The 25,197-nt window shown below is 42.8% G+C and overlaps 1 protein-coding gene across 4 annotated transcripts; it reads left to right on the forward strand.

Moving 5' to 3' along the window:
* Positions 1-764: 764 nt before the first annotated feature.
* PRDM1 (PR/SET domain 1) lies at positions 765-23,964 on the forward strand. Of its 4 annotated transcripts, none has more exons than XM_058734841.1 (7): positions 765-1,176; positions 2,798-3,037; positions 9,481-9,600; positions 13,201-13,453; positions 18,895-19,994; positions 20,471-20,599; positions 20,975-23,964. In XM_058734841.1, the coding sequence occupies exons 1-7, from the start codon at positions 1,135-1,137 to the stop codon at positions 21,545-21,547; spliced, it is 2,457 nt and encodes an 818-aa protein (XP_058590824.1). In that variant the 5' UTR covers positions 765-1,134; the 3' UTR covers positions 21,548-23,964. The 4 variants fall into 4 exon arrangements, with proteins under 4 accessions (XP_058590824.1, XP_058590825.1, XP_058590827.1 ...); XM_058734842.1 differs by lacking the exon at positions 765-1,176 and adding an exon at positions 2,155-2,512; XM_058734844.1 differs by lacking the exons at positions 765-1,176; positions 2,798-3,037; positions 9,481-9,600 and adding an exon at positions 10,966-12,091.
* Positions 23,965-25,197: the final 1,233 nt, after the last annotated feature.

The raw sequence follows: 25,197 nt of genomic DNA on the forward strand, positions 1-25,197 counted from the left end.
TTGTAATGAGAAGCAGGAATGCAAGGTCCACGCTCTTAATAATAAACAAACAGGACATTGTATGCCATCATCACAGGATGTCCTTCCTTCAACAGAGGACTGACTGGGGCTGGAGGAAAAGCCGGACAGGGAGTAGAACGAGCCCCACTAATTACTGCCTCCGTCTGCCCTCCACTTGCAGTGATCAGTTCAACATTCTCTTGAACTGTGAAAAGATTAATGCTCTACACTTTGCTTACACGCGCCCCTCAGAGTTTGGTTGTGGGTTTGGGGAGGAGTGCAAAGGCAAAGAAATTTTCATCTGTAGGATTCTAAATTTTCCCTATTTCCCTATTTACTAAAGAGTTGAAAGAGGGAAGTTAGTTCTGCCGAATGTGGATGTATTTCAGTTAGCAGGAGAAATGGAAGCTGACGAGTTTTGGAGGGGAAATGTGCATTTCACGGGCCAGAGCCGGAGGACTAGTCAGCTTCATTTTATTACATCACATGGAAAAATAGTTTCGCATGCTCTTTTCAGGTAAATGGTGTACGTTTGTTAAAGTGTGGATTCGAGCCGAGGAACTACAAAATTTTTAGGTAATTTTTAGGTTTCCCTAATTTAAGGAATGTGCGCCCCCTTAGAAAGTCTCGGCAGGAAGGAGGGCGGGCTGAGTATTTAGAATACAATACAGCCCGAGCGAACGTTGAGGTTAAGTGCTTTCAAAGGGAAGTGAGAAGATTCCAAGTAAATGTTGAAATTCACATGCGAAGAGAGGAAGCTCGGGGCGGCTGGCGATCCGAGGGGAAAGCCCTGGGCCGAGCTCTGCGCGGCTCTGGCGAGTTCAGGTATGGCCACGCCCCCCTTCAGCAGCTGGTGGGAGTGAATCAGACGAATGGGAAATCTGCTGCAGGGAGGGGAAAGGAGCCTCCGGTCTGGTTAACACAGACTGAAAGTGCTGCAGTGACACTCAGCCCTCCAGTGCTGCGGAGAGGCAGAGCAGCGCGCGGCACCTGTCCGCGGCCGAGAGAGCCGGGACGCGGGCGCCGGGGCGGCCGTACAAAAGGAGGGATCGCCGAGGTGCGCGTCAGTCCTCAGCCCGCCAGGGGACGCGGAGGAAATGTGGACTGTGTAGAGATGAGCGACACTTATCTCCGATGTTGGATATTTGCTTGGAAAAACGTGTGGGTACGACCTTGGTAAGGAACTTGATCTTGTTTTTCATCCTGAAATTGATCAGAAATTGTTGTTGTTGTTGTTGCTGTTGCTGTTGGCGTAGTCGTAGTAGAAACCAGAACTGCTTCTGCTTTAGGGCGCTTAGAACTGTCAAACATTTATAAGACTTTTTCCTTATGAATCATTAACCCCTTCAGTTCTAGGCATAATTGTCAATTCATTGAAACTTCGGTAGTGGCTCCTGCCCACCCCCGTCAAAATAACTCCTTCGGGTTGGCTTTATTTTTAAACTTCGCTAGATTTTCACATTTATTTACCATCATGACTGTCCATGTGGGAACTAAATGAAAACAAGCAAGTTTGCTTAAGTCGTAACAGGGGAAAGACAACTTTGCATCTGACTTCTTTTTAAAAGAGCATCATGTTTAGGGAAGAAATAGAAGAATGTAAAAGAAAGCCACCTTGAAGGACTTCCGCCGAGCGCTGTGTTTACATTCTAAGGAGGACACGTTCTTACATGGAAATGATACCCGCTTTCCTACTTTTTTTTTTTTTTTAATCAAGCCTTGTCTATATGGGAAAACATTCCAGAAGTTGTTTACCTTTTTTCCTCTCTCTCTCTCTCTGGAAAGCACTTTTCCTGAGTGCAAGGGGGGATTTGCGGGAATATCCTTATCAGTTTACAAATGGAAGCAGTGCCTGTCCTCGGAGCCTTCTATATTTGTTATAACTTTAGTTACAGTAAACTGAAGCACATCAGTGACTTCTGGGAATTCGTACACTTTCAGATTTAAATGGAAAGTGCTATTTGTAGCTGAGGGCTCCTGAAGGAATTCTCTCCAGGGAATGCTATTGAAGAGTTTTTATGCTTTGTTGTTTTGCTTTTTCAAAATTTGGCGTGAGATGCCCACCAGTCAGAGGAAACTGCCAGGAGTTTTCCCCTTTCGCCCATTTCTCCTCCTCTTTTTCCTGTGCTCCAAATCATTTCTGAAAAGCTGCAGCTCAGGGATGCTGGCAGGATGCAACCCTTCCAGTCTCCCGTGTGAGAGGATGAAAGGGAGCGCTGCAGCAGAGGAGGGGGGGCGGCGAGTTGTTTTGAAAGTTGTTTTGCGTTGGGAGCTGGTGGGAAAGTTCAGTCTTCCCCATTTGGAAAAGGCCCGCTGGGTTCCGCTCCTGCCCCACACGCGCTTTCCATTTTTAGCTTCATTCAGAGGCAGACAGAGCTCCTTCCTCTTCCTCTCCTTGTTTGTGACACTTTTCTGAGGCAGCTTTTCCACAGCGCGGAGGGTCTGGCGGCCATGACCCCAGGCGTTCTGGGACACAGGACCCAGCGCCCACAGCATTTTTCTGCTGTGAGAGGTAAAGCAGGGATTGTTTGGAGGTGTTTCTTTTCTTTTTTCCACCCCGCTCCCCAATGAGGTTGCCACAGTCTGTCTTTCTTTTTTTAAAAAACTAAGTAAGAGTGGCATTTTAAAACCTCGCTTCTTCAAGGCAGTCTTCTTTATACGGCTTTTTGGCTCTTACTCAACTGTACCAAGCACTCTTGCATCTGCTTTTAAAGTCTTCAGACTACTGTATTAGTCATAGCCTCTCACAGGGAGCCACAGGACAATGGGGATTAAAGGCCTTTCCCTTCTCTTCCAGGCTGCCCCGAAGTGTAGCTCCAGTGCTGTGAGGTTTCGAGGGGTGACCGCCGGGACCATGAAAATGGACATGGAGGACGCAGACATGACTCTGTGGACAGAGGCTGACTTTGAAGAGAAGTGTACATACATTGTGAACGACCACCCCTGGGACTGTGGGGCCGACGGAGGGACCTCAGTTCAGGCAGAGGCGTCTCTACCAAGGAATCTGCTTTTCAAATATGCCACGAACAGCAAAGAGGTAAGCCTCTGGTTTGTTGCTGGAGAAGATTGGCACCTGATGCCAAATCTCCCTACTTACCCTTGTGGCCTCGTATATCCGTGAGAATCTGTAAGTATCAATACTTAATCGATCCCTTAATTCCCTTCTTTCATTGCTTTCTCTTTCCCCAAGTCTGTCCTCCTCATTTCCTGCAGCTCTCAGCTGCTCCCTACTAATTAGTAAACAGTTCAGTCTTTTGGTGAGTTGACACATCTTGGGAAAGCTGCATTGCAGAAGGAGGTGGGCGAAATTGACAGTGACCTTGGAGAAAGCCACTGTCCACCCCCGGACTCCCTGACCCCTGGTCCTCCAATTGTACGGTAGCTTCTGAGGGAGAAAACTTTTTCTTAGGGGGAAAAAAAAAAGTTTTTCATGTTTCTTTTGTCTCCTTTTGGTCATGAGATGGCTTTATTCTTTTTAATGAGCCAGCTTTATTAGCTGGGTTTCTAAAATTATTCTCAAAACCTTGACGTGTTTATGAACTGAAGTGATGGTGTAGACCAAGAAGAGGTTCGTGTAAAAGTGTCCTCTGTCCGGATGACTTCAGAGCTAACCACTGTGTTTATCTGCGGCAACTCCTTTGCTCTGGCTGGGCTGGCAGGCCGATTCCTTACTGGCCTCTGAAGTGGGTACACCCTTTGCTGTTTCAAAGGGGCTGGAAACCCAAACTTGGAATGAGCAAAGGATTTGTGTTTACCCTTTTATATAACGATTATAGTGAGGCGTGATGTTTAGCTGTGAAATAACTTGCAGAACCACCTCTGGTTTTGAGAATTCAGCTACTGCAGTTAGTTGTTCTTACTAGTCCATAAGCTGAGCTGGCTTGAGGGAATCAGCCCCCCAACAGACTTCCCACCACCACTACTCCCATAGGTTACTGTCACTTCCGTCACTGTCTTCAGAAAGAAGTGATTCCTTGCTGTAGGAATCCATAATTTGATACTGGGACAATTCACTAGAGCCATGTCAGATCACTTTCCTCCTTCCCCAAGGAACAGTATTTGAAGGAGTCGGGGAGCCTGTTTGGGAAATACTTTGTCTCTTTCCTGTTTGTGTCTGAGTTCAGTGTTTTCGGTGAGGGGGAGACACAGCTGTCTAAAATTAAATAGAGCAACTCTGCTTTGAGTTTCATTAAAGCTTAACCTTTTTTTTTTTTTTTTCCCCCTGCTGGAAGAATGGAGGCAGATTTTTTTTTAAAGCAAAATTTAAATTGTAGTTGTACATGAATGTTACCAAAAATTTAACCCCCAGAGGTCAGCCTTAATTATACCTCTTTCTGAAAGCAACCCTCTTCTCATTGAAAGTCTCATAAGATGTGGCCCGTGGAATCAATGTAGGATTTGTTTGGCTACCTAAGGTTTGACTGTGGTTTTAAAAGGTGTAGTGTGTTTTTTCCCATATCACATTTGACCAAATATTGGTCCGTTCTCAGGGTTCATTTTTGTGCTGTGTTGCCCTGTCCTGCCCATTGTTTTGAAATAAAGACCTCTATTCTGTGGTTCATCTTTGGCTTTTAATTCTATAATGTTCTTATCGTCAGTTCAGCTCTTAGCTTGTTTTTCAATTTCCATCATTCTGCTTAAAATCATAGCTCAATAAAGGAATGCCCTCAGATTATTAGTCCAAGGTTCAGAACGATAGTCACTTACCTAAGATGTATTGTGAGAAGTGTGAGCCAGGACTAGGAGCAAAGTTCTCTTGACTTCCCCAGCCACTGCTTCTTGATTATGCTACACTGGCCCCTCTTGGTGTCACTGTGGTTTTATTTATCGTCTTTACATCTTTCAGCCCAATCCTTTATTAAGCTTCTTTGGTGTTCTTTCTTTTTTTTTTTTTTTTTTTTGGTCTGAACGTATAACTTCCCATTTCAGTATGTTCATGCAGTATCTGTATCCCTAAAGAGGGTCTTTTCAAAACTAACCTAATGAGAGATCAGGGCCTTCTATTCTATTTTCCCACATCCGTTCCTAATCATAAAAGCAACCAGGAAGCCAACTTAAATGTAATACTGTCTTACACTCACTCTGGAATTTGTACCTGTTTTTCTGTTTCTTTCTTCCTTTTTGCCCTTTTGGGAGAGGACAGTTTCCTTAAGGTGGTGAAAGAAGCCTGGGGAATTGAGCCATTGAGGGTGTGATACCTGCAGACAGTTCTAGAACAGAAACCTTCAGGATTGATGAAATGTTTACATTATCATTATTCAGTTAGTTCTTTCAGTCCCACCAGCCATGGAAAGAGGAAAAAAAAAAAAGCTTTCTACGTGGGGTTTTTATCTCACTGATTTATCTTGCCCTCTTTACATGTTTTCATTTAAATAGCAGAAGATGTTACATTATGTACTGTTGTGCTGACATACTGGGGGATTTTTTTTTAACAAGACCATTTTTCATTATGAATTTGTGCTATGTGTCAGCACCTTTTTTTTTCTTTGGGTTTAAAAACAAAACATACAAACCATATTTCTGATCTTGACCCTCATTTTTAGATTTGGTTTAGAATCATTCTGCACCTTTAATGAGGCTGTTCTTACTTCCTATTTCCAGAACTGAAGCCAAATATAGACCTACTATTCAAAACTTTTAGAACTTTTTTTAACTGATGGGTTATTCTTTTAGGGGGATTTTCCCCTTGTCCTCCTGAAATAATCTTTTGTGAATACTTGAATACAGCAAGATCAATTTAAGCATTTATATTTTAGAAGCGGTAGCCTGTGTTGAGTTTGCTTGTATTCAAGAGGCACAGTGGCTCTGAGTCTGACCTCCCAGAGTCATGCGGTGATAAACATCAGGCCATGATGGGGACTCGCTGAATGTCTGTTTTGATTGAAGTCCATTATTAACTCAAGCCATCTGTAAAAAGTATCTCTCCATAACATGCAATTCCCTCTTCTTCATAGTGCCTTTTATTTGTGAGACAATGTACCATGTTTCCTTTAATACAAAGATAATTATGGAGGAAACTTTCCAAAAACATTTCCCATCCATTCCACCCCCTTTTTAAAAAAATGAAGTGAATTGCAAGCTGAAGTCCTAGTCCACTACAGAGTTCTAGTTATCTCAATGCGAATATCCTTGTCTTCAAAATAGAATTGTAATCAAAGAAATCATTTTTATAGGGGCAAATCTGGGGAGGGGGAGAGATAGCTAGTAATTTAAATCATCTTAATGTAATTTGGGGTGATGATGCTCATACCACATTTAAACTTGAATAAGGTTTCTGCTTAAAGCCCGCTGCTATGAGTGTGTATCTGTATATTCCTTAAAGGAGGAATTGCTTAAAAAAACAAAAAAAACACCAAGTTTATATTCTCCTTGATATCAGGCTTTGATTTAGCAACCCCCATCTTAAGTTGTGAAATCTTCATTTTGTATGATGAAAAACAAGCCCTTTTTTTTTTTTGTCTGGAAGCCTCAGACATCAGGGTGTGTCCTGTAACCGAGGCCACTGACAGAGACAGATCTGCCCAAATGGTGGAAGGATTGGACCCCAACATAATGCATGGTTTGGAAGAGCTTGGCCGGAGGGAAGAGAGGGGCAAGGACATGTAGAGGCCAAGGTCTTGTCCCTGATAGGTTAATGGGAGGCACACAGCAGCCTGCCCCTAGTAGTAATTCTTTAGGACCCTGGTCAGTTCCTGTGAAGTTTCCTTCTTGAGATAGGTGAACACATTCTTAATTAGTCTTTTTAGCACTGTGAAATCCAAGGCACACACCAGGTTCCTCTGTATCATGTGCTTGCTCCAAGGATAGAATGTTGTTGGCTCAGGTTCACAGCTGGATCTTTCTAGGGCCAGAGGGAGAATATGACTAGGTCTTCCACTTCCCATTAAAAATGACCTTGGTTTCTGTTGCCCCTCCACAGTTACCTAGCCGAGTACTGTAATCTTAAAATTGCAGCTTGTATGTCCTCTTTGAATAATGTCTCAGACACAGATTTCAGATGAAGGTATTTATCCCGTATGAAAATGCTGGACTGGGAATGGATATAGATGGCATATAAGCCATACAATTCTTTCCAACCTTTGAAATTCTATGATTTTGTGTCTCTGTTTATCCGCTTTTGTGTTTATATATTTCCTATAGCTCTTGTATAATAGGAACTTAAAATAATAGGGTTCTGTCTCACTTGTAAAGATAATCCAATATTGAAGGCTCTTTGGCTCTTTTTTAAATCAGAAAACTTTCATAGACCTCTCTTCTTCCACAGACACTTCTCTTTTTAATTGTTCTCCTCTCTCCTCTCCTTAGTTGCATTTGTAAAGTTATAAATGGCAAATACTGTCTTATAGTGTCCTCTTGACTTTCTTATACTTGTACTCAAGTAAGTGCTGGGTGGCTATGTCTTCTGAAAATTCTTTTGTGGGAACATGATTCTGTCGAGTTTTTTGGCCATAAGAAAACTGTGTGTGTTTTCTTAGTATAAGATTGATAGATGAGAAGCAAGAGACCTCATTGATTAAAAAAAGAGCAATTCAGAAGAAAAAACCTGACCTCAATATAATGCTACTTGTTGGTAATCAAGCTCTGACTCCCAAGACACTGTCTTCAAGAGACTATAATTTAAAACAAAGTTGATGAACCAGTTGAGTACCTTTCTTTAAATTACTGCTTTAAAGTGGATATGTTGAAAATATCAACTACTAATTATTGGCTCACCAACAAATGACATTATTTGTTTTTCCTGTTTGTCATTTTAATATTATGGAATAATCACTCAAATGTGAATGCCAAATGATTTGCGTGTCATAGAAGTCAATTCCATGAATTTTTCAAATTAATTAGGTGCAATAATGTAAATAATGAGCCTCTGAATAAGTAAGTCTTCTTCAGCTTTAGTACAAATTTTTATCTCAAGACTGTTCTGAGGCACTCCTGTCCCCAGTCATTTTACTGCCAACAAATACCAATAACGATGAACTGTATTGAAAGGGCATATAGATGTAAATGAAGGCAGAGGAGGAGGATGAAATGAACATCTGCTTTTTTCAGCTCTCTGCCAGAAATTCATAAAGTACCAAAAATAACACTTTAGCTCACAACCTTGTTTCAACTTGTGTTAGGTGTAGGAAATTTTCTTTCTTTCTTTCTTTCTTTTTCCTGTCTTTTCAGTCTGGGTACGCTCCATTGAGGCTTGTATATTGAATACCAAATTGTTAAAAAAAAAAAAAATCATTGACTGATGAGAAATGTACATGAGAAAGATTGGACTTTACAACCATGTAGATGTGCTTATTCCATATCCATTTAAACAGATTTAAATTCTTGATGGAGATTTATTGAGGTATCCACGTACATCACAACCAAAATCTGAGAATCCCCTGTGAACATTCACTGATACATACATATTGGGACCTACCATTGCGGGTACACAATTACACAGGAGCCACTGGGCTTCATAAAACCTGGAAATAAATATTCTCTTTTACCTCCCCTCTTGGTCCATGTCAGTAAGGTATTCAGGAAGTAAAAAGTATTCAGTTTTGGACAAGAAAAAAATAAAAATGGGAAAGTGACTGAATAAAAACCAAAACAAAACTGTAACTGCAAAATGTTGCAGAGGACCACTTACAGAATTCTTTTGAATAGTGATGAATTGCTTCCTGATTCGTGGTTGGTGATTTTTTTTCACTCCCTTAAAGAAATTTACGATCAAGGAGGAACTGGCATAGTTAACATGTTTCTTTAGCAAGGCTCTGGTGTGATACATCCAGTCTGAGAAGGTCATTTCCTCAGATCTTAGAACCCACAGCTCTCCTCAGTATAAATTCCATTTCAAAGGATGACTTTTGACCACTGTTGAGTAGAAGATGCTAGAGGAGAACAAAGTTACTTGAAGATCTTTCTTCTATTAAGGAGAACTTACAAGCTATGAAAAAAAAGAAAAACCTCATCTGGAATGAAAAAACATATAATGTGTTTTGCTTCTGGTTCCTTAGGTCTTTGTGGAACAACCAAAGGGCATTATTTTGGTTTCTGAGGTTAAAACTATTTTATTCCCCTCAAGCATGCTATGTTTATAGTTTGAGGGAGAAGGAGAAATAAGAAACTAGGAGCAGGCTGAAGTAGTTTACTCTTAGTCTAATTCTGCAATATCTGATTCTAAAATCAGGTAAAACAATGGTTATCTTCTCTGTTTTTCTAGCATGAAAAGTAATAATAAAAATAAAGGACCTTCAGTCACCAGAGAATAATCCTTTAGATGATTTTCACACTTCGTTGGGTATTTGCTTACGATCTGGGAGTTTGAAGGATGGCCTCCCCCTAAGATGAAGCTTGTTATTAAAATTATGTAGGCACCATTAATATCTGCTCTCCATATCATAATTTTGTCATTGTTCATTGTACTACCACTTGACAATTCAATGAAAAAGTTAGTTAATATTTTACAGTTGAAGTAATTATCTCATATTTTACCCCCTATAGGTTATTGGAGTAGTGAGTAAAGAATACATACCAAAGGGAACACGTTTTGGACCTCTAATAGGCGAAATCTACACCAATGATACTGTTCCTAAGAACGCCAACAGGAAATATTTTTGGCGGGTAAGTAGAGAAAATTGTTTCAGACTCTTTAAGAATTAAGGGAAAAAAATGGAGCTAGAATTGCTGGGTCACTTCCTTTTTCAACCTATACTAGGGCTCACCACAACATTGGGGCCCCTGTGGACGCAGGGCATTGTAAGCAAATGCGATTGAAACTGGTTAAATATGTGGCTCTAGAAAAGCAGCCTGTAGGTGATTAGGGATGGAGATATGGACTGTATGTGAATCTTAATTTTTGCAATTCATTAGAGCTTTGTGATGAAAGGAAACAGTTTGCTGCTTGCTTCAAGGGTAGGTTCATTTGCATTTCTCTGCAAGGAAGTAGTAATGAGTCACCAAGCCTTAGGTTTCACCCCTTCTTGATTTCTTGCTGAGTTAACTTTAATTGAATGGAAGAGTAATCGTAAATGAATTAGCTTGAAAATACACGCAGTTAAGGAAGGATGCGTGGAAGATGCCACTAGGGGAATGGAGATGACTAGGACTAGTCATGCATCTACACGTAAAACTGTTGGATGTGACTGTATGCACATTGCTCCCATAACATAAGGGAAATGCTTACAATCATGGGAGAGCATAAAGGTCTGGCCCATACAATTTCCTTTGGAATATCAAGATTAGAAAGGACTTCAAAGATGAACTAATTAGATGGATTTTTGAGTAAAAGGCTCTGGATTAGAAGGGAACAGAGAAAAAAATTGGACTGCTTTCCATCTTCCCGTAGATTTCTAGGATATTCAGTTTTCTCAATTAGAAAATGAGAATATGCTTATTAAATTTAAAAGTAATTTTTTTTATACATACTTGCATAAAATGATCCTGACTACTGGGGAACCATGGTTTGAATTCTTTTATGAAACAGCTGCATGATAACAACAAAAACTGGATTATACTTATTTTGGCCAGTATTTACCAAGGATGCCTATATCTTTTGGACAAGTGTCTTTATAAAAGGGTTCCATTTGGAAGCCAGTCAGAAGCTGTTCCATAGAAACAGGATTTTTTTTTTTTTTTAATTCGGGAAGTTTTGTGTTTTTAGAAATTTATTTTGCTATTTTCCAAACGTGAGAAAATGCTAAGAATTGTGTGCTCACAATTTTTATGTAATATTTACACATGCTTGGGGCACCTGGGTGGCTCAGTCATTAGAGGAACTGACTTTTGATTTCAGCTTAGGTCATGATCTCACAGTTCGAGAGATTGAACCCCACATCGGGCTCTGCACTGACAGTGCAGAGCCTGCTTGGGATTCTCGCTCTCCTTCTCTTTCTGCCCCTCCCCCACTCATTCACAAGCGTGAGCTCTCATTGTGTCTGTCTGTCTGTCTCTCAAATAAACTTAAAAAAAATCTTTAAAAAAATAATTACACATGCTTCAAATATATTTACTTCATGACTTCTAATGGGCAAAATGTCAGTGAGTGCATTTTTGCCTTTCTTGCCGATAAAATTTTCTCAGAAATGAGCCACAGAAGTGTGTAATTCTTGGAGTCAAAGGTCTGAATTAACACATGCCAGCATAAGACTTAATGATGTGTGGTCATTTTTTTAAAAAGGCAAGAAATACCTGAGAACCTCCTCTGTCCCAATTCTCTGGTTCATTAAAGGCTCACTATAAGTAACTGAAATGCTTTCCTTGGGAGGATTTATTTGAATCAGTCTTTCACATACAAAGGATATTGTAGGAGAAAACTCCCCACATGTTGTTAAAAGCATCCTGATTTTGCTGGCAGGAATATGAACATCTGTTGTAAGGAAAGAAAAACTTCCATCCAGATTACACAGGCAAAGAAGAGTAGGGATGTTCAAGTTGAGAAACCAGTGAGTGACATTTCTTGTAACTGTACTATGAGTCAGCACATTTTTAATCTTCCTGATAATATATGGCAATGTAGTGAGGTAAGAGAGAGCGGTGTTCATTTGACGTATGCATTATTTTATTTTCGAGTGTGTGTGTGCATGACTTCATGGCATTGACATTTCTGTCTTTTAAATGAGGATAACAGTAAATTGTAGTCCATGGATGGCTGACTGGAATCTCATACCCGTAGCTTTAGAAAGCAGTCTCCGCCCAGCGAAGAGTGCAGAGCGATGGAACCCCATGTTCCTGGAAGTTTGCACATCAGAGTAAACAAACTTGAAAACCCCTCTTGATAGCAGAATTCACCCAGCCTTGTTCCATTTTCTCTTAACAAAACACACCGCAAAAGCTCTCACAAGCTGCTTTGATGAAGCCACATGTATTTCCCCCTTCACAATTTACAGGAAGTTACTCTTAAAAGAAAGTGATTCTGGTGTTTACTGCCTGTGTTAAAGGGACAGAGTTCCTTTTTGTTTCTGATAACGTTTGAGTGAAATACAGAAACGATTTATAGACTATCATAGTCAGTATGTGACTAGGAACAAAGCAATAACCTGCTGTCCGGTTAGAGCAAAATTTCTGCTATGAACAGTGCCCTACTACGCGAGGACTGCAAGTTGCAAATAACCAGGTATTGATTATAGATGTATAAGGAAATTTCTTAAGACTGAAGAAAAAATGGTCCATCTTGAAAAGAGGGAGAGAAAAGCTTTCTGTGGAAGGGGAAGGAGTTTGTTTATAAAGTAGTTTCAGCAAGACTGTAGGTTTTAATTTTTCCTCTTCTTACCTCTGCCTTTTCACTGAGGAGCCTGAGTGCGTGTGTTAACCAGAAAGGAGTGGTACTATGGGGCAAACTTTGAATTCTTCGTTATGCATTGCCTTTCAAGAACAACATAGCTTATTCCTGTTGTTTTTTGAAAAACGTGTGCCTGTGACCCTGTGGGTGGTGTTTTAGCCAACCACCCTTCAGATAAGAGGGTTCCCTCTCCTCTCCTTTGGCTTGAGAGACAAGCGCAAGGCCGAACATGTTTATCAAGAGGAAAAGTGACTTCTCAGTAGACTGTCAAATTCTGGCTTCTGTCCCGGTGCTCACTTTGTTATGGCAGGTGAAGTTCACCTTTGCCCCACCCAGTGTTTCCACAAAAAGGCAAGGTTCCAAGTATTCATATGAACAAGTGTTACTTCTGGACTTGGAGGCTTGGGGGTGGAGGATGTTTGCATAGTTTAAGCCTTGGGCGGGGGTGTAGGAAACGGCAAGTACAGAGGCCATAGAAAAAGCTGAGAGACTCAGTTTGACGTATTCAGTTGACTTGGTCTTCTACCCAGTGACTCAAAGCATTAAAAGTCAGCATAATCGGAACTAAAGTTAGTAGCATCGCCCATTTGCCATTCACGGCTGTAGCAAAAGTAATACTCTCTGGCGGTTTGGTCCGCCTGAGGCGGCTCCTTAAATGAAATGTTGTGTTTCATTCTTCTGTTGTTTTTCTCCAAACATGAAAAGACGATAAAACTGAAATGGAAAAGGTAACTGACAAAGTGTGCCTTACCGGTTTCTGCCCTTACTTATGCTGATTCAAGACTACTCTGGCTAAACCGATTTCGTTCTTTTTTCTAACTGGGCCACAGGGAACGAGAAAGCACACTCCGTACTTGCTGTGTTTGTTCTTCAGGGTGCCGGGGAAGTTTTCCATTGCTTTGGGGCTGACTTTCTTTCACACGTCTGTCTTTTCATTTGGACAGATCTATTCCAGAGGGGAGCTTCACCACTTCATCGATGGCTTCAATGAGGAGAAAAGCAACTGGATGCGCTATGTGAATCCGGCGCACTCTGCCCGGGAGCAAAATCTGGCTGCGTGTCAGAACGGGATGAACATCTACTTCTACACCATTAAGCCCATCCCTGCCAACCAGGAGCTTCTTGTGTGGTATTGTCGGGACTTTGCAGAAAGGCTTCACTACCCTTATCCCGGAGAGCTGACAATGATGAATCTCAGTAAGTGGATTATAGAACAAAAAAATAAAGTAAAATAAAAAATGCCGGTAATGTCAGTTCTGCCCCTATGAGCTAATAACATGTTGTTTAATTATATGGCTTCATTTGTTGGGCCAAGTAGGTGGCTTAAACAAGGGACTAGGAAAAGGGAAAACAATTTTTTTTGAGTCCCTATTCTCCATTATGAAACTCGACCATGTAAACTATTAAAAGCTATTTTGAGTGTTTAATTCAGAAAATTGGAGGAAGAAATATATATCCAATTCTAATCCTTCCAAAAGGGGGCAGGTAGTAGTATAAAAGGGATTGGTCCTGACATGCCTAGTCTTTAAGGGATAGCCCTTGTTTGTGGTGATTTGTTGGTGCCTAAAATGTGTGTTGAAATATTATAGAGATGCACATTTGGTTATCAACTCACGGTCTGATGTAGAACATCCAGGATTGTCTCTGGAAAAACTCACAGCTACAATTTTAAAAATATTCTTCTAAATGGATAACTCTAAATATTTTATATCATACCTTCCTTCCTTATGGCAGAAACCTAATCCTAATTATCTAATCTCCTGATCCGTATTACAGTAGCCACCTATCACTTTATTTTTAATTTTTTTTAAACCTTTTAAATTTATTTTAAAGTTTACTTATTTATTTTGAAAGAGAGAGAAAAGGCACAAATGGGGGAGGGGCAGGGAGAGAACCCCAAGCAGGCTCCACACTGTCAGTACAGAGCCTGACTCGGGGCTCAAACCCACAAATTATGAGATCATGACCTGAGCCGGACATTCAGCTGACTACGCCACCCAGGCACCCCTATCACTTTATTTTAACAAATTCTCAGTTCCTTAGGTTTATAAGCTTTTACTTTTTCATTTGACTATAGTTAATGTCCTAACCTCTCTGGAAAGGGCTACCTCATTTTAGTCATTCTCAAGTGATCTCTAGGAACAATTTAAGAATTGCCATAAAACTCCAATCTGTTGTAATTATGGTTGTATGTTCTCAGTCAGACTGCTAAGTTTTAAGGAAGTTTTTAACATTAAATCCTTCTGGATTAAAGTTTTGGCATCTAAATTCTGAAATTTTTGTAACTATTTGATTTGATATTATTTCAAACTTACAGAAGAGTTACAAGAATAGTACAAAGCATTCCCCAGATATACCAACTATTGATAATGAGGTCTCAGTTGCTTTATCTGAAGGCTGAATTACTTTAGTTCACGTTTTCACCTTTGGAACATTTGGAATGAATGTTAATTTTAACATAAATTAGAATTTTGAATTTTGACTTTAATTTTGGGACCTGTTAACAAACCAATTACCTATCCTAGTCAGGTGCAAGCCAATTCTATAGCTGTTTGGTGCTCATCCCACACTGTCTAGTTTACTTGATCTCCCTAGGATCTCAATACTGTGTTTGTCGCTTTCTGAAAAGGTGGGGCTGTAAAAACTTACCAACCTCCCTCATAGGATCACCTTTTAGGTTTGCATTCGTGGTCCCAAACCGCCCCCCCCTCCCCCATACACACACACACACACACACACACACACACACACACACAATCATTGCACCCTTGAGCTTCAGGAAAAGGTCTTGGACTCATTGGAAACAAGACGGCTTCCAACCTGAGCATGAGGGGGGAATCAGGTTCTGATGAAAGGTGTCCGTTCTTTTCCCTCATGTCTCTTCAGAGCTCCCAAGAGTCTGTCACATGTGCTGAGCACCCCAGGAGCCATTCAGCTGTTTGGGCCACTCCCCACGGCCTGGTGGTAAAAGACAACTTCTATTCTAGCAGCTTCTCTCACTAGAGAAGATGTGAGGAAGGTGTGCTGCTTACTCTTGACTTTCTCAGCATGGCAAGTCACTTCTTGATGGTCTCCTTATACTCCTTGATCTTAATCATTCATGGATTCAGAGAAAAGACCTTGGTGGTTTTTTTTTTTTTCTTCTTCTTCTTCTTTTTCTTAAACAGTAACTCTGTTTGAAGTGACCCACCCCAGTGACTTTGCCCCAACCATGAAGAAGCTTTCTCACATACATCCTTCACCCTGTGTGGTTGCAAAGGCCCTGCATTTTTATTCTCTGATGAAAGGCTTTTCACAGTATCTAAAATTCAAGTGCTTAACTCTTTGTGTACAGAGCAACTTGTGTGTATACCGCGAAATGACACTTTCATTCCCACAAATGTCCCTTTTCGTCCGTGCAGAAATTTTTCTAAATGGAGGTTTAACATTTTCAGATACCCTTTCCTTGTCCAGGATTCCTAGTCAAGAATGAGAGTGAACAATAACCAGTCACATTAAGCCAAGACTCCTGCTGCAGATTGTGAAACCAGTTGTCCTAGGTGTGGTGTAGCTGATGATTGAGCCTCTGATCAGGAAAATTTCCACTATTTCATCAGGCCTAATAGGTAGATTGTGTCTTCAAGTGAGTTGTGTTGGGTTTCCATGTTTCAAGCACAATAAGAGGTCTGTGCCAAAATCTTCGTGAGGACTTTAAATGGCAGTGATGGTTCCAATGGGAGAATTTTGAGAAGAGATTCTAATTAAACGGAGGTAAAAAAAATAATAAGTAGCCAGAAATCACAAATTGGCGTTTTTTAAAACTAAAAGAGTAGAAACCATTAAATTTAACTCTTAACCCCTCCCAAGTTTTTTGGTATTTTTTTCCTATGTATCTAACCAACCCATCTAGAAAACAGTTGACCAAATTATAGACTTCTAAATGTTAATCTGCTTTCTCAGTTTCAGTTGAAAACAGACTTTGTTTTGCCTACTGCAGAACTTCTAGGTTCTTTCTTGTAGTCTTGGGGGTTCTTATTATAGATCGAAAATGTGAGTCGGCATAATTAAGCCATTCAGAGCCTTCAGAAGCAGTTCACTCTTGAAATGACTCCGTCCGCCTACAGCCATTTAAGATTTAAGAACAAAAACAGATCTTGATTTTCTTCTTCATGTTAACTCAAGCTGCTGCTGAGTGGGAGAGTCAGAAATGACACCAGCTCTACTGATTACTCAGCTGCTGAAGGATGATTTTTTAAAATGTACCTTCACAGAGATATGCTCCATGACTTCCACCTTAGAACATCTTAGGGGACTAACATTTCCCTGTGGATATTGTTTTGGAAGAAGATACAAATTGATTTCTATAAAGGCAGACATCTACTGTGATTTTACTCTAGGCCAGGCCCTGTGCTAATAAGTATTTTGCATAGAAAATGATAAATTCTGATTTTCCTATCATTCGGCCTAATCATTAGCTCTGTTTTCAGTTTATTTATTTATTTATTAAAAAAAAATTTTTTTAATGTTTATTTATTTTTGAGACAGAGAGAGACAGAGCATGAACGGGGGAGGGTCAGAGAGAGAGGGAGACACAGAATCTGAAACAGGCTCCAGGCTCTGAGCTGTCAGCACAGAGCCCGACACGGGGCTCGAACTCACGGACTGTGAGATAATGACCCGAGCTGAAGTCGGCCGCTTAACCGACGGAGCCACCCAGGCGCCCCTCTGTTTTCAGTTTAATAACTGAATTATCGGGGTGGCTAGTGAGAACACCTGACTAAATATACGAGGACAGTGCTACTGATGGACTCCCGCTTCTTGCTTATGGTTTTAATTTGTTGAATTTTAGAACCAAGAGAGTATTGAAGCCACCGGAAACATTATGAGACTCAGGTGTAATGTGCCACATAAAAATGGCAGAAACAGGACGGTGACGTTTCTGTATGTTCATTTTAGTAGGGTGACATCTTTTTTTAAATGTGGTCCTACGTGGGTGCCTTCAAATTGTTCTTTTTCACCTCCATAAAATTCCTTCCTGTGGCTGTGAGATGCCTCGCCTATCAGTTTTCCAACTTCGTTGTCTCTCTTCCTTTACCATTTCAGCTTTAAAAAACAAAAGTGACAATTTGAACTTCCTGCCTGCTGGGCCTCACTGAAAGACTGATATTGGCCCGATAAGGGGTTATTTATTTTGGTTTAGTGGCTTCAGAAATCCCTCTCCCTCAACAAGCTCTCCATCACTGCCCCCATCAGCATCTTCCCTGATAGTGTCCTGGCTGTGTTTATTCTGGGGCTGCTGGCTCACCCTGGAGTAACTGATAACAGCTAGCAGGAGATAACATTCTCCGAGGGCCTCTCACACTGGAATCGAATCCCTCAAGTCTGTCAGCCCAGAGAATGGATTTGAAAAGTTCAGAGTCTGGACTTCCACAGAGTTCATTTCTAGACCTATCAGATATCAGGCCTGGAGTGCTTTCTCAGTGAAATCAAACGGAAACTTTTTTTTTTTTAAGGCGACGACGAATGATACTTTTACAGAGGCTTCCGCATGGTCCCCCAAACCTGTCCTCTTAGGATGCAGAGGCCAAGAGCTCTCCTGCCTCCCAGAGCATCCTCACACATGGGAGGGTTCATGCCTTCAACCCACTCCTACTCATGGGGCAGCTATTCGGTTGGAATGATCGCCCCTCTGATAACCAGAGCTCCAGCGAAGGAGCGTTAAGTTTTACTTTTGATTTCCAGGGAAGGCTGAACGGGTTGTTTTTGGTGTTCCCTGCTCTCACTGGTGTTTTCCCAAAGGCATCATTTGTTCAGTGTATTCGGAGGGGCAGGGCTGGCGATGGCCCGAAGAGTCTGGAACTGTCCTCATTGCTGCTGTTCCTAAGTAGTGTATTTACCGAGTAATAATATAGAATAAATGCTTTCATCTTAGCTGCCTGTTTTCTTTGGTGCTCTAAGTAATTGAACTGGCTCGGGAAGTGCCTGTTGTGGTTTGGCAGAGAAGAGTAGGTCACGCCTTGTGATTCCAGGGGACAGCACTGCTGGGAGCCTGGTTAGACCAGACAGAACCTTGGTGCAGTTCCTGTGCGGTCAGCAAATCGGAGGGGAAAGGGTGGCATCCACATTGCTAATCTATTTGGCACAGGCAGTTTGAACAGGGTTTTATCAAATTCGTATTAAACAAGAATCGAGGCGAAAACTGATGACTGCTTGTTACTTGAAATGAGTCTTAATCTTTCACATCTAGTTTGCAGGGTGTGCTGATTTCCTTTCCGTATACTGTGAACATCAGAATGACTTTTATTAGCCTCTGACACCCCCACCCCAGGATTTTTCCACCCCCATTTTAATGGAAGCTCTCCTATTCTAGCTTGAACAGCACTTTGCCATCATACGGTTTTTACTAGTAGAAACAGAAAAATCCAGACGGTGCTCTTCATTTGAGATGCTGCCACTGTCCCCACTCTGCCGAGAAGGAAACCGAGTGGTGTGTGTAAGCAAGTGGCCCGGGGCCCTCTAGAATGAAAGGGCGTTGAGAAGCCAGGTGTCTCTCGCTTGTGGCCAGCTGGCACTCAGGTTTTCTCCAGGGAGAGCGCAGCTTTGGAAATTCACTTCAGTTCTCTCTAACCTTCTGAGTAACGGTCGGTTCTTTATTTCAGCACAAACACAGAGCCATCCAAAGCAGCCGAGCACCGAGAAAAATGAACTGTGCCCCAAGAATGTCCCAAAGAGAGAGTACAGCGTGAAGGAGATCCTGAAACTGGACTCGAACCCCTCCAAAGGAAAGGACTGCTACCGCTCCAACATTTCCCCCCTCGCCCCAGAAAAGGACGCGGACGACTTCCGAAAAAACGGGAGCCCCGAAATGCCCTTCTACCCTCGGGTCGTTTACCCGCTCCGGGCCCCTCTGCCGGAGAACTTTTTGAAAGCCTATGGGATGGACAGGCCGACCTACATCACTCACTCCCCCATCCCGTCCTCCACGACCCCGAGTCCCTCGGCGAGAAGCAGCCCCGACCAAAGCCTCAAAAGCTGCAGCCCGCACAGCAGCCCGGGGAACACGGTGTCGCCCCTGGCGCCCTGCCCTCCGGAACACCGGGACTCGTACGCCTACTTGAACGCCCCCTACGGCCCGGAAGGCTTGGGCTCCTACCCGGGGTACGCGCCAGCCCCGCACCTGCCCCCGGCCTTCATCCCCTCCTACAACGCCCACTACTCCAAGTACCTTCTGCCCCCCTACGGCGTGAATTGCAACGGCCTGGGCGCCATGGGCAACATGGGCGGCGTGGGCAACCTGGGCCTCTTCCCCCGGCTCTACCCCGTCTACAGCAGCCTCCTGGGCGGCGGCAGCCTGCCGCACCCCCTGCTCAGCCCGGCCTCCCTGCCCAGCTCGCTGCCCTCGGACGGAGCCCGCAGGCCGCTGCAGCCCGACCACGCGCGCGAGGTGCTCGTCCCGGCGCCGCACAGTGCCTTCTCCCTCCCCGGGGCGGCCGCCAGCATGAAGGACAGGGCGAGCAGCCCCACCAGCGGGTCGCCCACGGCGGGCACGGCCGCCTCGGCAGAGCACGTGGTGCAGCCCAAAGCTACCTCAGCGGCGCTGGCGGCCCCCGGCAGTGACGAAGCCATGAATCTCATTAAAAACAAAAGAAATATGACGGGCTACAAGACGCTGCCCTACCCCCTTAAAAAGCAGAACGGCAAGATTAAATATGAATGCAACGTTTGCGCCAAGACGTTCGGCCAGCTCTCCAACCTGAAGGTAGGCCTTGCGGCGTCGGGCTGCCCGCTAGTGCGCCTGCGCCGTCCCGGTGCGCCCTCCTGCGCCCCTGCGCTCCCGCGCCCCTGTGCTTTGCTCGCTTTGCGTTTTCAACAGTTGGAGACCCGGGCCGGGAATAGCCCGTGGGGCGGGGGGTGGTTTAGTTTGCTTTTGCCATCGCTGGCTGTGTGGCTTTGACCTGGTTACATCTCTTCGGCTGACTTTCCTCAGAATAATGAGACCGTGGGGTTTGGGCTGGAAGATCAGTTTATAGAGTCCTGCTGGCCCGTGACTTTTGTTCCTTTCGTTCAAACAAAACAGAGCGTTCAGAAAACCTCGGGGCTCTGCTTGTTGGTCTTAAGCTTTATCCTGATGGTTTTCTTAAGATGTTTGCATCATAAATGCCCGAGTCCTTGAGCAGACATGTGAGGTCTTCTGGCCAACGCAGAGCACGGCTAACCCACGTGGCTTCTTTCCAGGTCCACCTCAGAGTGCACAGCGGAGAACGGCCTTTCAAATGCCAGACTTGCAACAAGGGCTTTACTCAGCTGGCCCACCTGCAGAAACACTACCTGGTACACACGGGAGAGAAGCCACACGAATGCCAGGTGGGCAGTGTCTCTTGGTAGAAGCATTAAGCTCTGTAGGAGGTGTCTGAGGCGTGCCCACCCTTTGTCATATAGCCCGCAGTTTAAAGCAACACGAGAATTCTGCCTTGCCACCGGCCTACAGCCTTGCATCTGCTGATGAGCCGAGATGGTGACACAGCCAGCTTCCAGTGGGTGGAAAATGGCAGGGGAGTCAACGCCTCCTGGTGTGCAGTGTGCCCACATCTCCCTGTTTGCTTAATGCCACACCGTAGGTGCCACAGGGAGGCTTCTCGCCTCACAGGTTGCTGGGCGTTGGTATGTGAGCTTGCCCTTCCCATTGGCAGCTCTTAATCTTCTGGTCTTCCCGTCTCTGCCCTCTTCCCCACACTGTAGGTTTGCCACAAGCGATTTAGCAGCACCAGCAATCTCAAGACCCACCTGCGACTCCACTCTGGAGAGAAGCCGTACCAGTGCAAGGTGTGCCCTGCCAAGTTCACCCAGTTTGTGCACCTGAAACTCCACAAGCGCCTACACACACGGGAGCGGCCCCACAAGTGTGCCCACTGCCACAAGAGCTACATCCATCTCTGCAGCCTCAAGGTCCACCTGAAGGGGAACTGTCCTGTGGCCCCGGCCACGGGGATTCCTTTGGAGGACCTGACCCGGATCAACGAAGAAATCGAGAAGTTTGACATCAGTGACAACGCCGACCGGCTCGAGGACGTGGAGGACAACATCGATGTGACCTCTGTGGTGGAGAAAGAAATTCTGGCCATGGTCAGGAAAGAGAAAGAAGAGACTGGCCTGAAAGTGTCTTTGCAAAGAAACATGGGGAATGGACTCCTCTCAGGGTGTAGCCTTTATGAGTCATCAGACCCGTCCCTCATGAAGTTGGCTCACAGCAACCCACTACCTCTGGGGCCTGTAAAGGTCAAACAGGAAACAGTAGAACCAATGGATCCTTAAGATTTTCAGAAAACAACAAGTGTTTTGTTTTGTTTCGTAACTTATGACTTGGCAAGTCAGGGTGCCTGTAGCAGATGCTTGTACATAATTCCAGTGCTGCAAAGCTCTCCTGACGGCAGATGGTTTCCCCTCACCTCTCTGGAATAAAAGAAGGAACTCCAAAGTTACGGAAATCTCAGGGCATAAATGAGGCAAAGACAATATATATATACATATTATATATACTTATTTACACCCCATCTATATATTTGAACCTGTGTATTTTGACTATTTGTGTGGATATGTTTGCATAGCCTTCCCATTGCTAAGACTATTGCCTAGCCATAATTATTTTTTCAATGATAATCCTTCATAATTTATTATACAGTTTATCGTTCAAAAAGCAATAATTAAAAAAGTTTACAATGACTGGAAAAATTCCTTGTAATTTGAGTTATAAATGTTAGAGTTTTGTCTTGTGGCCATTCTTTGTAGATAATTTCTGCACATCCGTCTAAGTACTTAAGATTTGGTAAAGAAATACATTACTTCAGTTGACCTCCCTCTGTGATAACAGTTTGAAAACGAGGTTTGGTATTGCCAAAGTTAGACAGTTGATGTGTTAATTCATAAGATCTGTCATTTGAACAGCATTGTATACCTTGGGGGGAACGTGTGCAGAATTACCCAACAATAACTTAGAAGAAACAAGAAAGGGAATCTTGTGTGCTTCCGTAGGTAGTTCAGATTTTTTTTTTCTTCCCTAGCCAGGGATTTACCAGAAAGGAGACAAGGCTTTGCCGACCCGTCTCCCTCTCCAAAATGCAGGGACACCCCACCCCAAAGTCATGTGACCATTCAGAGTGGTCACATGACTTCTGCATCCCAGTGTATTATCTGAAAATGTGAAGAAGACAAAATGCCATGTTTCAAACCACTGCAAAATGTTCCCAAAGCACAGGTGGTTTCGTATGTTTGAGGTTTGGGGGCTTGAGTCTGGGTGTTGTTACTGGGTTTTTTGTTGTTGTTATGTCAAAATTGCACAAACATGGTGCTCTACCAGGAAGGATTTGAGGTAGATAGGCTCAGGCCACACTTAAAAAACAAAAACCGAAAAACGGGTATTCTTGTTGTCTTAGGGTAAAAGCAGGCAATGCATGTTCCCAGTCCCAACACATCAATTGTATTTTTTTTTCTGTAAAACTCAGATTTTCCTCAGTATTTGTCTTTTTACATTTTATGGTTAATTTAAGGTGAAAGGGCATTGCAAAGTTGTTCACAACAATTACCTCATTGAGTGTGTCCAGTAGTGCAGGAAAGGATGTCTTATCTAATGATTTGCTACTCTAGAGGAGAAACTAAGTGTGCTCCAGAAAGATAGAATGTGTGCCATTCTGTCTTTTACTCTGCTAAGCCCAAAGATTACATGTCAGCATTCAAGGTGTAGCAAAGAATGATGTATATTTATAAATCTATTTATACCACTATACCATGTGTATATATAATATATTTATAACCACTTAAATTGTGAGCCAAACCATGTAAAAGAACCTACGCTTCCTAAGGGCAAAAAAGAAAAAAAAAAAACACAAAACAATCCTTTCTAAGATTTTGCTTCACACATGACCTCACAATCACATTGGTGAGCTTGGGCACCCCCTCGCCATTGGAAGAGACCTGAAAACCTTGGTGCAAAGGCGGGGGACTGCATAACAACCAAGGAGAGAGAGTCCTCATTTTTCACCAATAAGGACAATCTAAGATGGCTTTATTTTTGTTTGGCCACGTTATGAGTCCGGTCACACCCAAGTCACAGAAATAGTCCCATTACTCCCTTTACCACTGTTAACTTTTCTCTCTTCATTTCCTTCCTTCCTAAATAACTGATGCATCACTAATCAACCTGGTTTATATATTCAACCTTTTATTGATGGCAACTAATGACAACCTGCAGAAAAGAACAACAAATTTAGGATAATCCAGGGAAACCTAAGAGCCTTACTGATCTGTTCCTATAAGTAGCAAAACTGACAATTTCTTTATGGATCAGGGTTTGACAAACACAGTCCTTAACTGTAGGTAAACCAAAGCATCACACTCTGACATTGACACCAAATACTTCCTATTCTGCTCCTTTGTTCTTTTCCCTTTTGTGCTTTCTTATTTGTGGGAATTTTTACCAAGACCTATGTGGCTTGCGACTTCTTGATTCTCTTTACCATTTGACTTCCCCTCGTAGGCCTCTTACATGTGAATGTTGAGCCCACAATCAACAGTGGTTTTATTTTTTTTCCTCTAATCAAAGTTAAAACTGACCAAAGTTATTGGCTTTTTACTTTGCTAGAACAACCAACTATCTTATGTTTACGTACTGGTTTACATTGTTATTTATGTGCAAATTGTCAAAATGTAAATTAAATATAAATGTTCATGCTTTACCAATACTTGTGTAGTGTCTTCAGTGAAGGGCCAGTGAAGCGACATCTTGACCGTACTGTAAGGGAACACATTTGAACATGACACAGTTTACCTCTCTCCTGCCCCGTCCACCCTCCCTGCCAGCAAATGATTGCTTCATCTCCCACCTCCATCTGAGACCACACTTGTGAGTGATCGCAGTGTTGATCTGTCTTCTCTCATAAGTGTAAGATTTTTCAATTATGAGCTATGAAAGTGTTCTCCAAGGAAAGCATTTCAAACATTAGCCAGTAAATGGAAGATTTATTTGCTTTTGTTGGGTTTTGTCTGTTTTACTTTCTTGATGGGGATGGGGTGGTGGGGAGGTAAGGAAGGCTTAGATCAATTCTGGAAATGCCTTCCTAGCCTCATGCCAATGTGTGTGTGTGTGTGTGTGTGTGTGAACCCAACCCACTCACGGGTAAGGGGCCCTTAGGGAAGCCCTGGAAACCAGGTTGAGGAATAACACTTTGCCCAGTCACATTTTTGCTTCAGTAGCGAGCACTGAGCATGCCACAGGGAATAAGTTCTTTTGTGCTTCTGCATAGTCTTCCTGCCCTACATCCCGTGGTATTTTTTTGTCCTTTCACATTTAGCCCAGAAAGTAGATCTGCCACTTGTTCATTGAAAACAAATTTCAAGAAAGCTGTTTTACCAGAATCTGGCCATTGTTCGGATGAAACCCAGGGACATGGTGATTTGGCCATGCAGTCCCAGTGGTCATGTGGTGGGAATGGGTCTATTTGCTTGTCCATCGATGTTCTAAAAACTAACTTGTCTCCAGGCACAAATAAATTTGAGTCTTATTTGGCAGATATGAATAGGAGGTGCTTTGAGACAACTGTTAGTGTCCTCAGTGAAAAAAACCTAAAAGTCTTCTGCAAATAGTGCTCATGCTTGCCATGTCATCTATTACCAAGTTCATGGTCCCATGTCCATGCTAACTGCATGTTAGGAATAATGCTCCTTACATTTGGATACTCAAAACTGCCCAATGTTCTTTTTTATGTTTCTTCTTTATATTCACTTAAACATCTGTGCCAAGAATTTGAAATGCTGCCAACATGTAACTGTGGAGTTAAGAAAACCAGAACCCTATTGTCATAAACGTGCCAAATGGTGCTGGTTGCACTACTAAATTCTACAGAACCATTGTGTTAATAATTTTTCAAAACAAAGCCCAATAAGATTCAGAGTGTAACAGTTACTGCCAT

The sequence above is a fragment of the Neofelis nebulosa genome, chromosome 6 (genome assembly GCF_028018385.1).
Source record: "Neofelis nebulosa isolate mNeoNeb1 chromosome 6, mNeoNeb1.pri, whole genome shotgun sequence".
In the NCBI taxonomy this organism is placed as follows: Eukaryota; Metazoa; Chordata; class Mammalia; order Carnivora; family Felidae; genus Neofelis; species Neofelis nebulosa.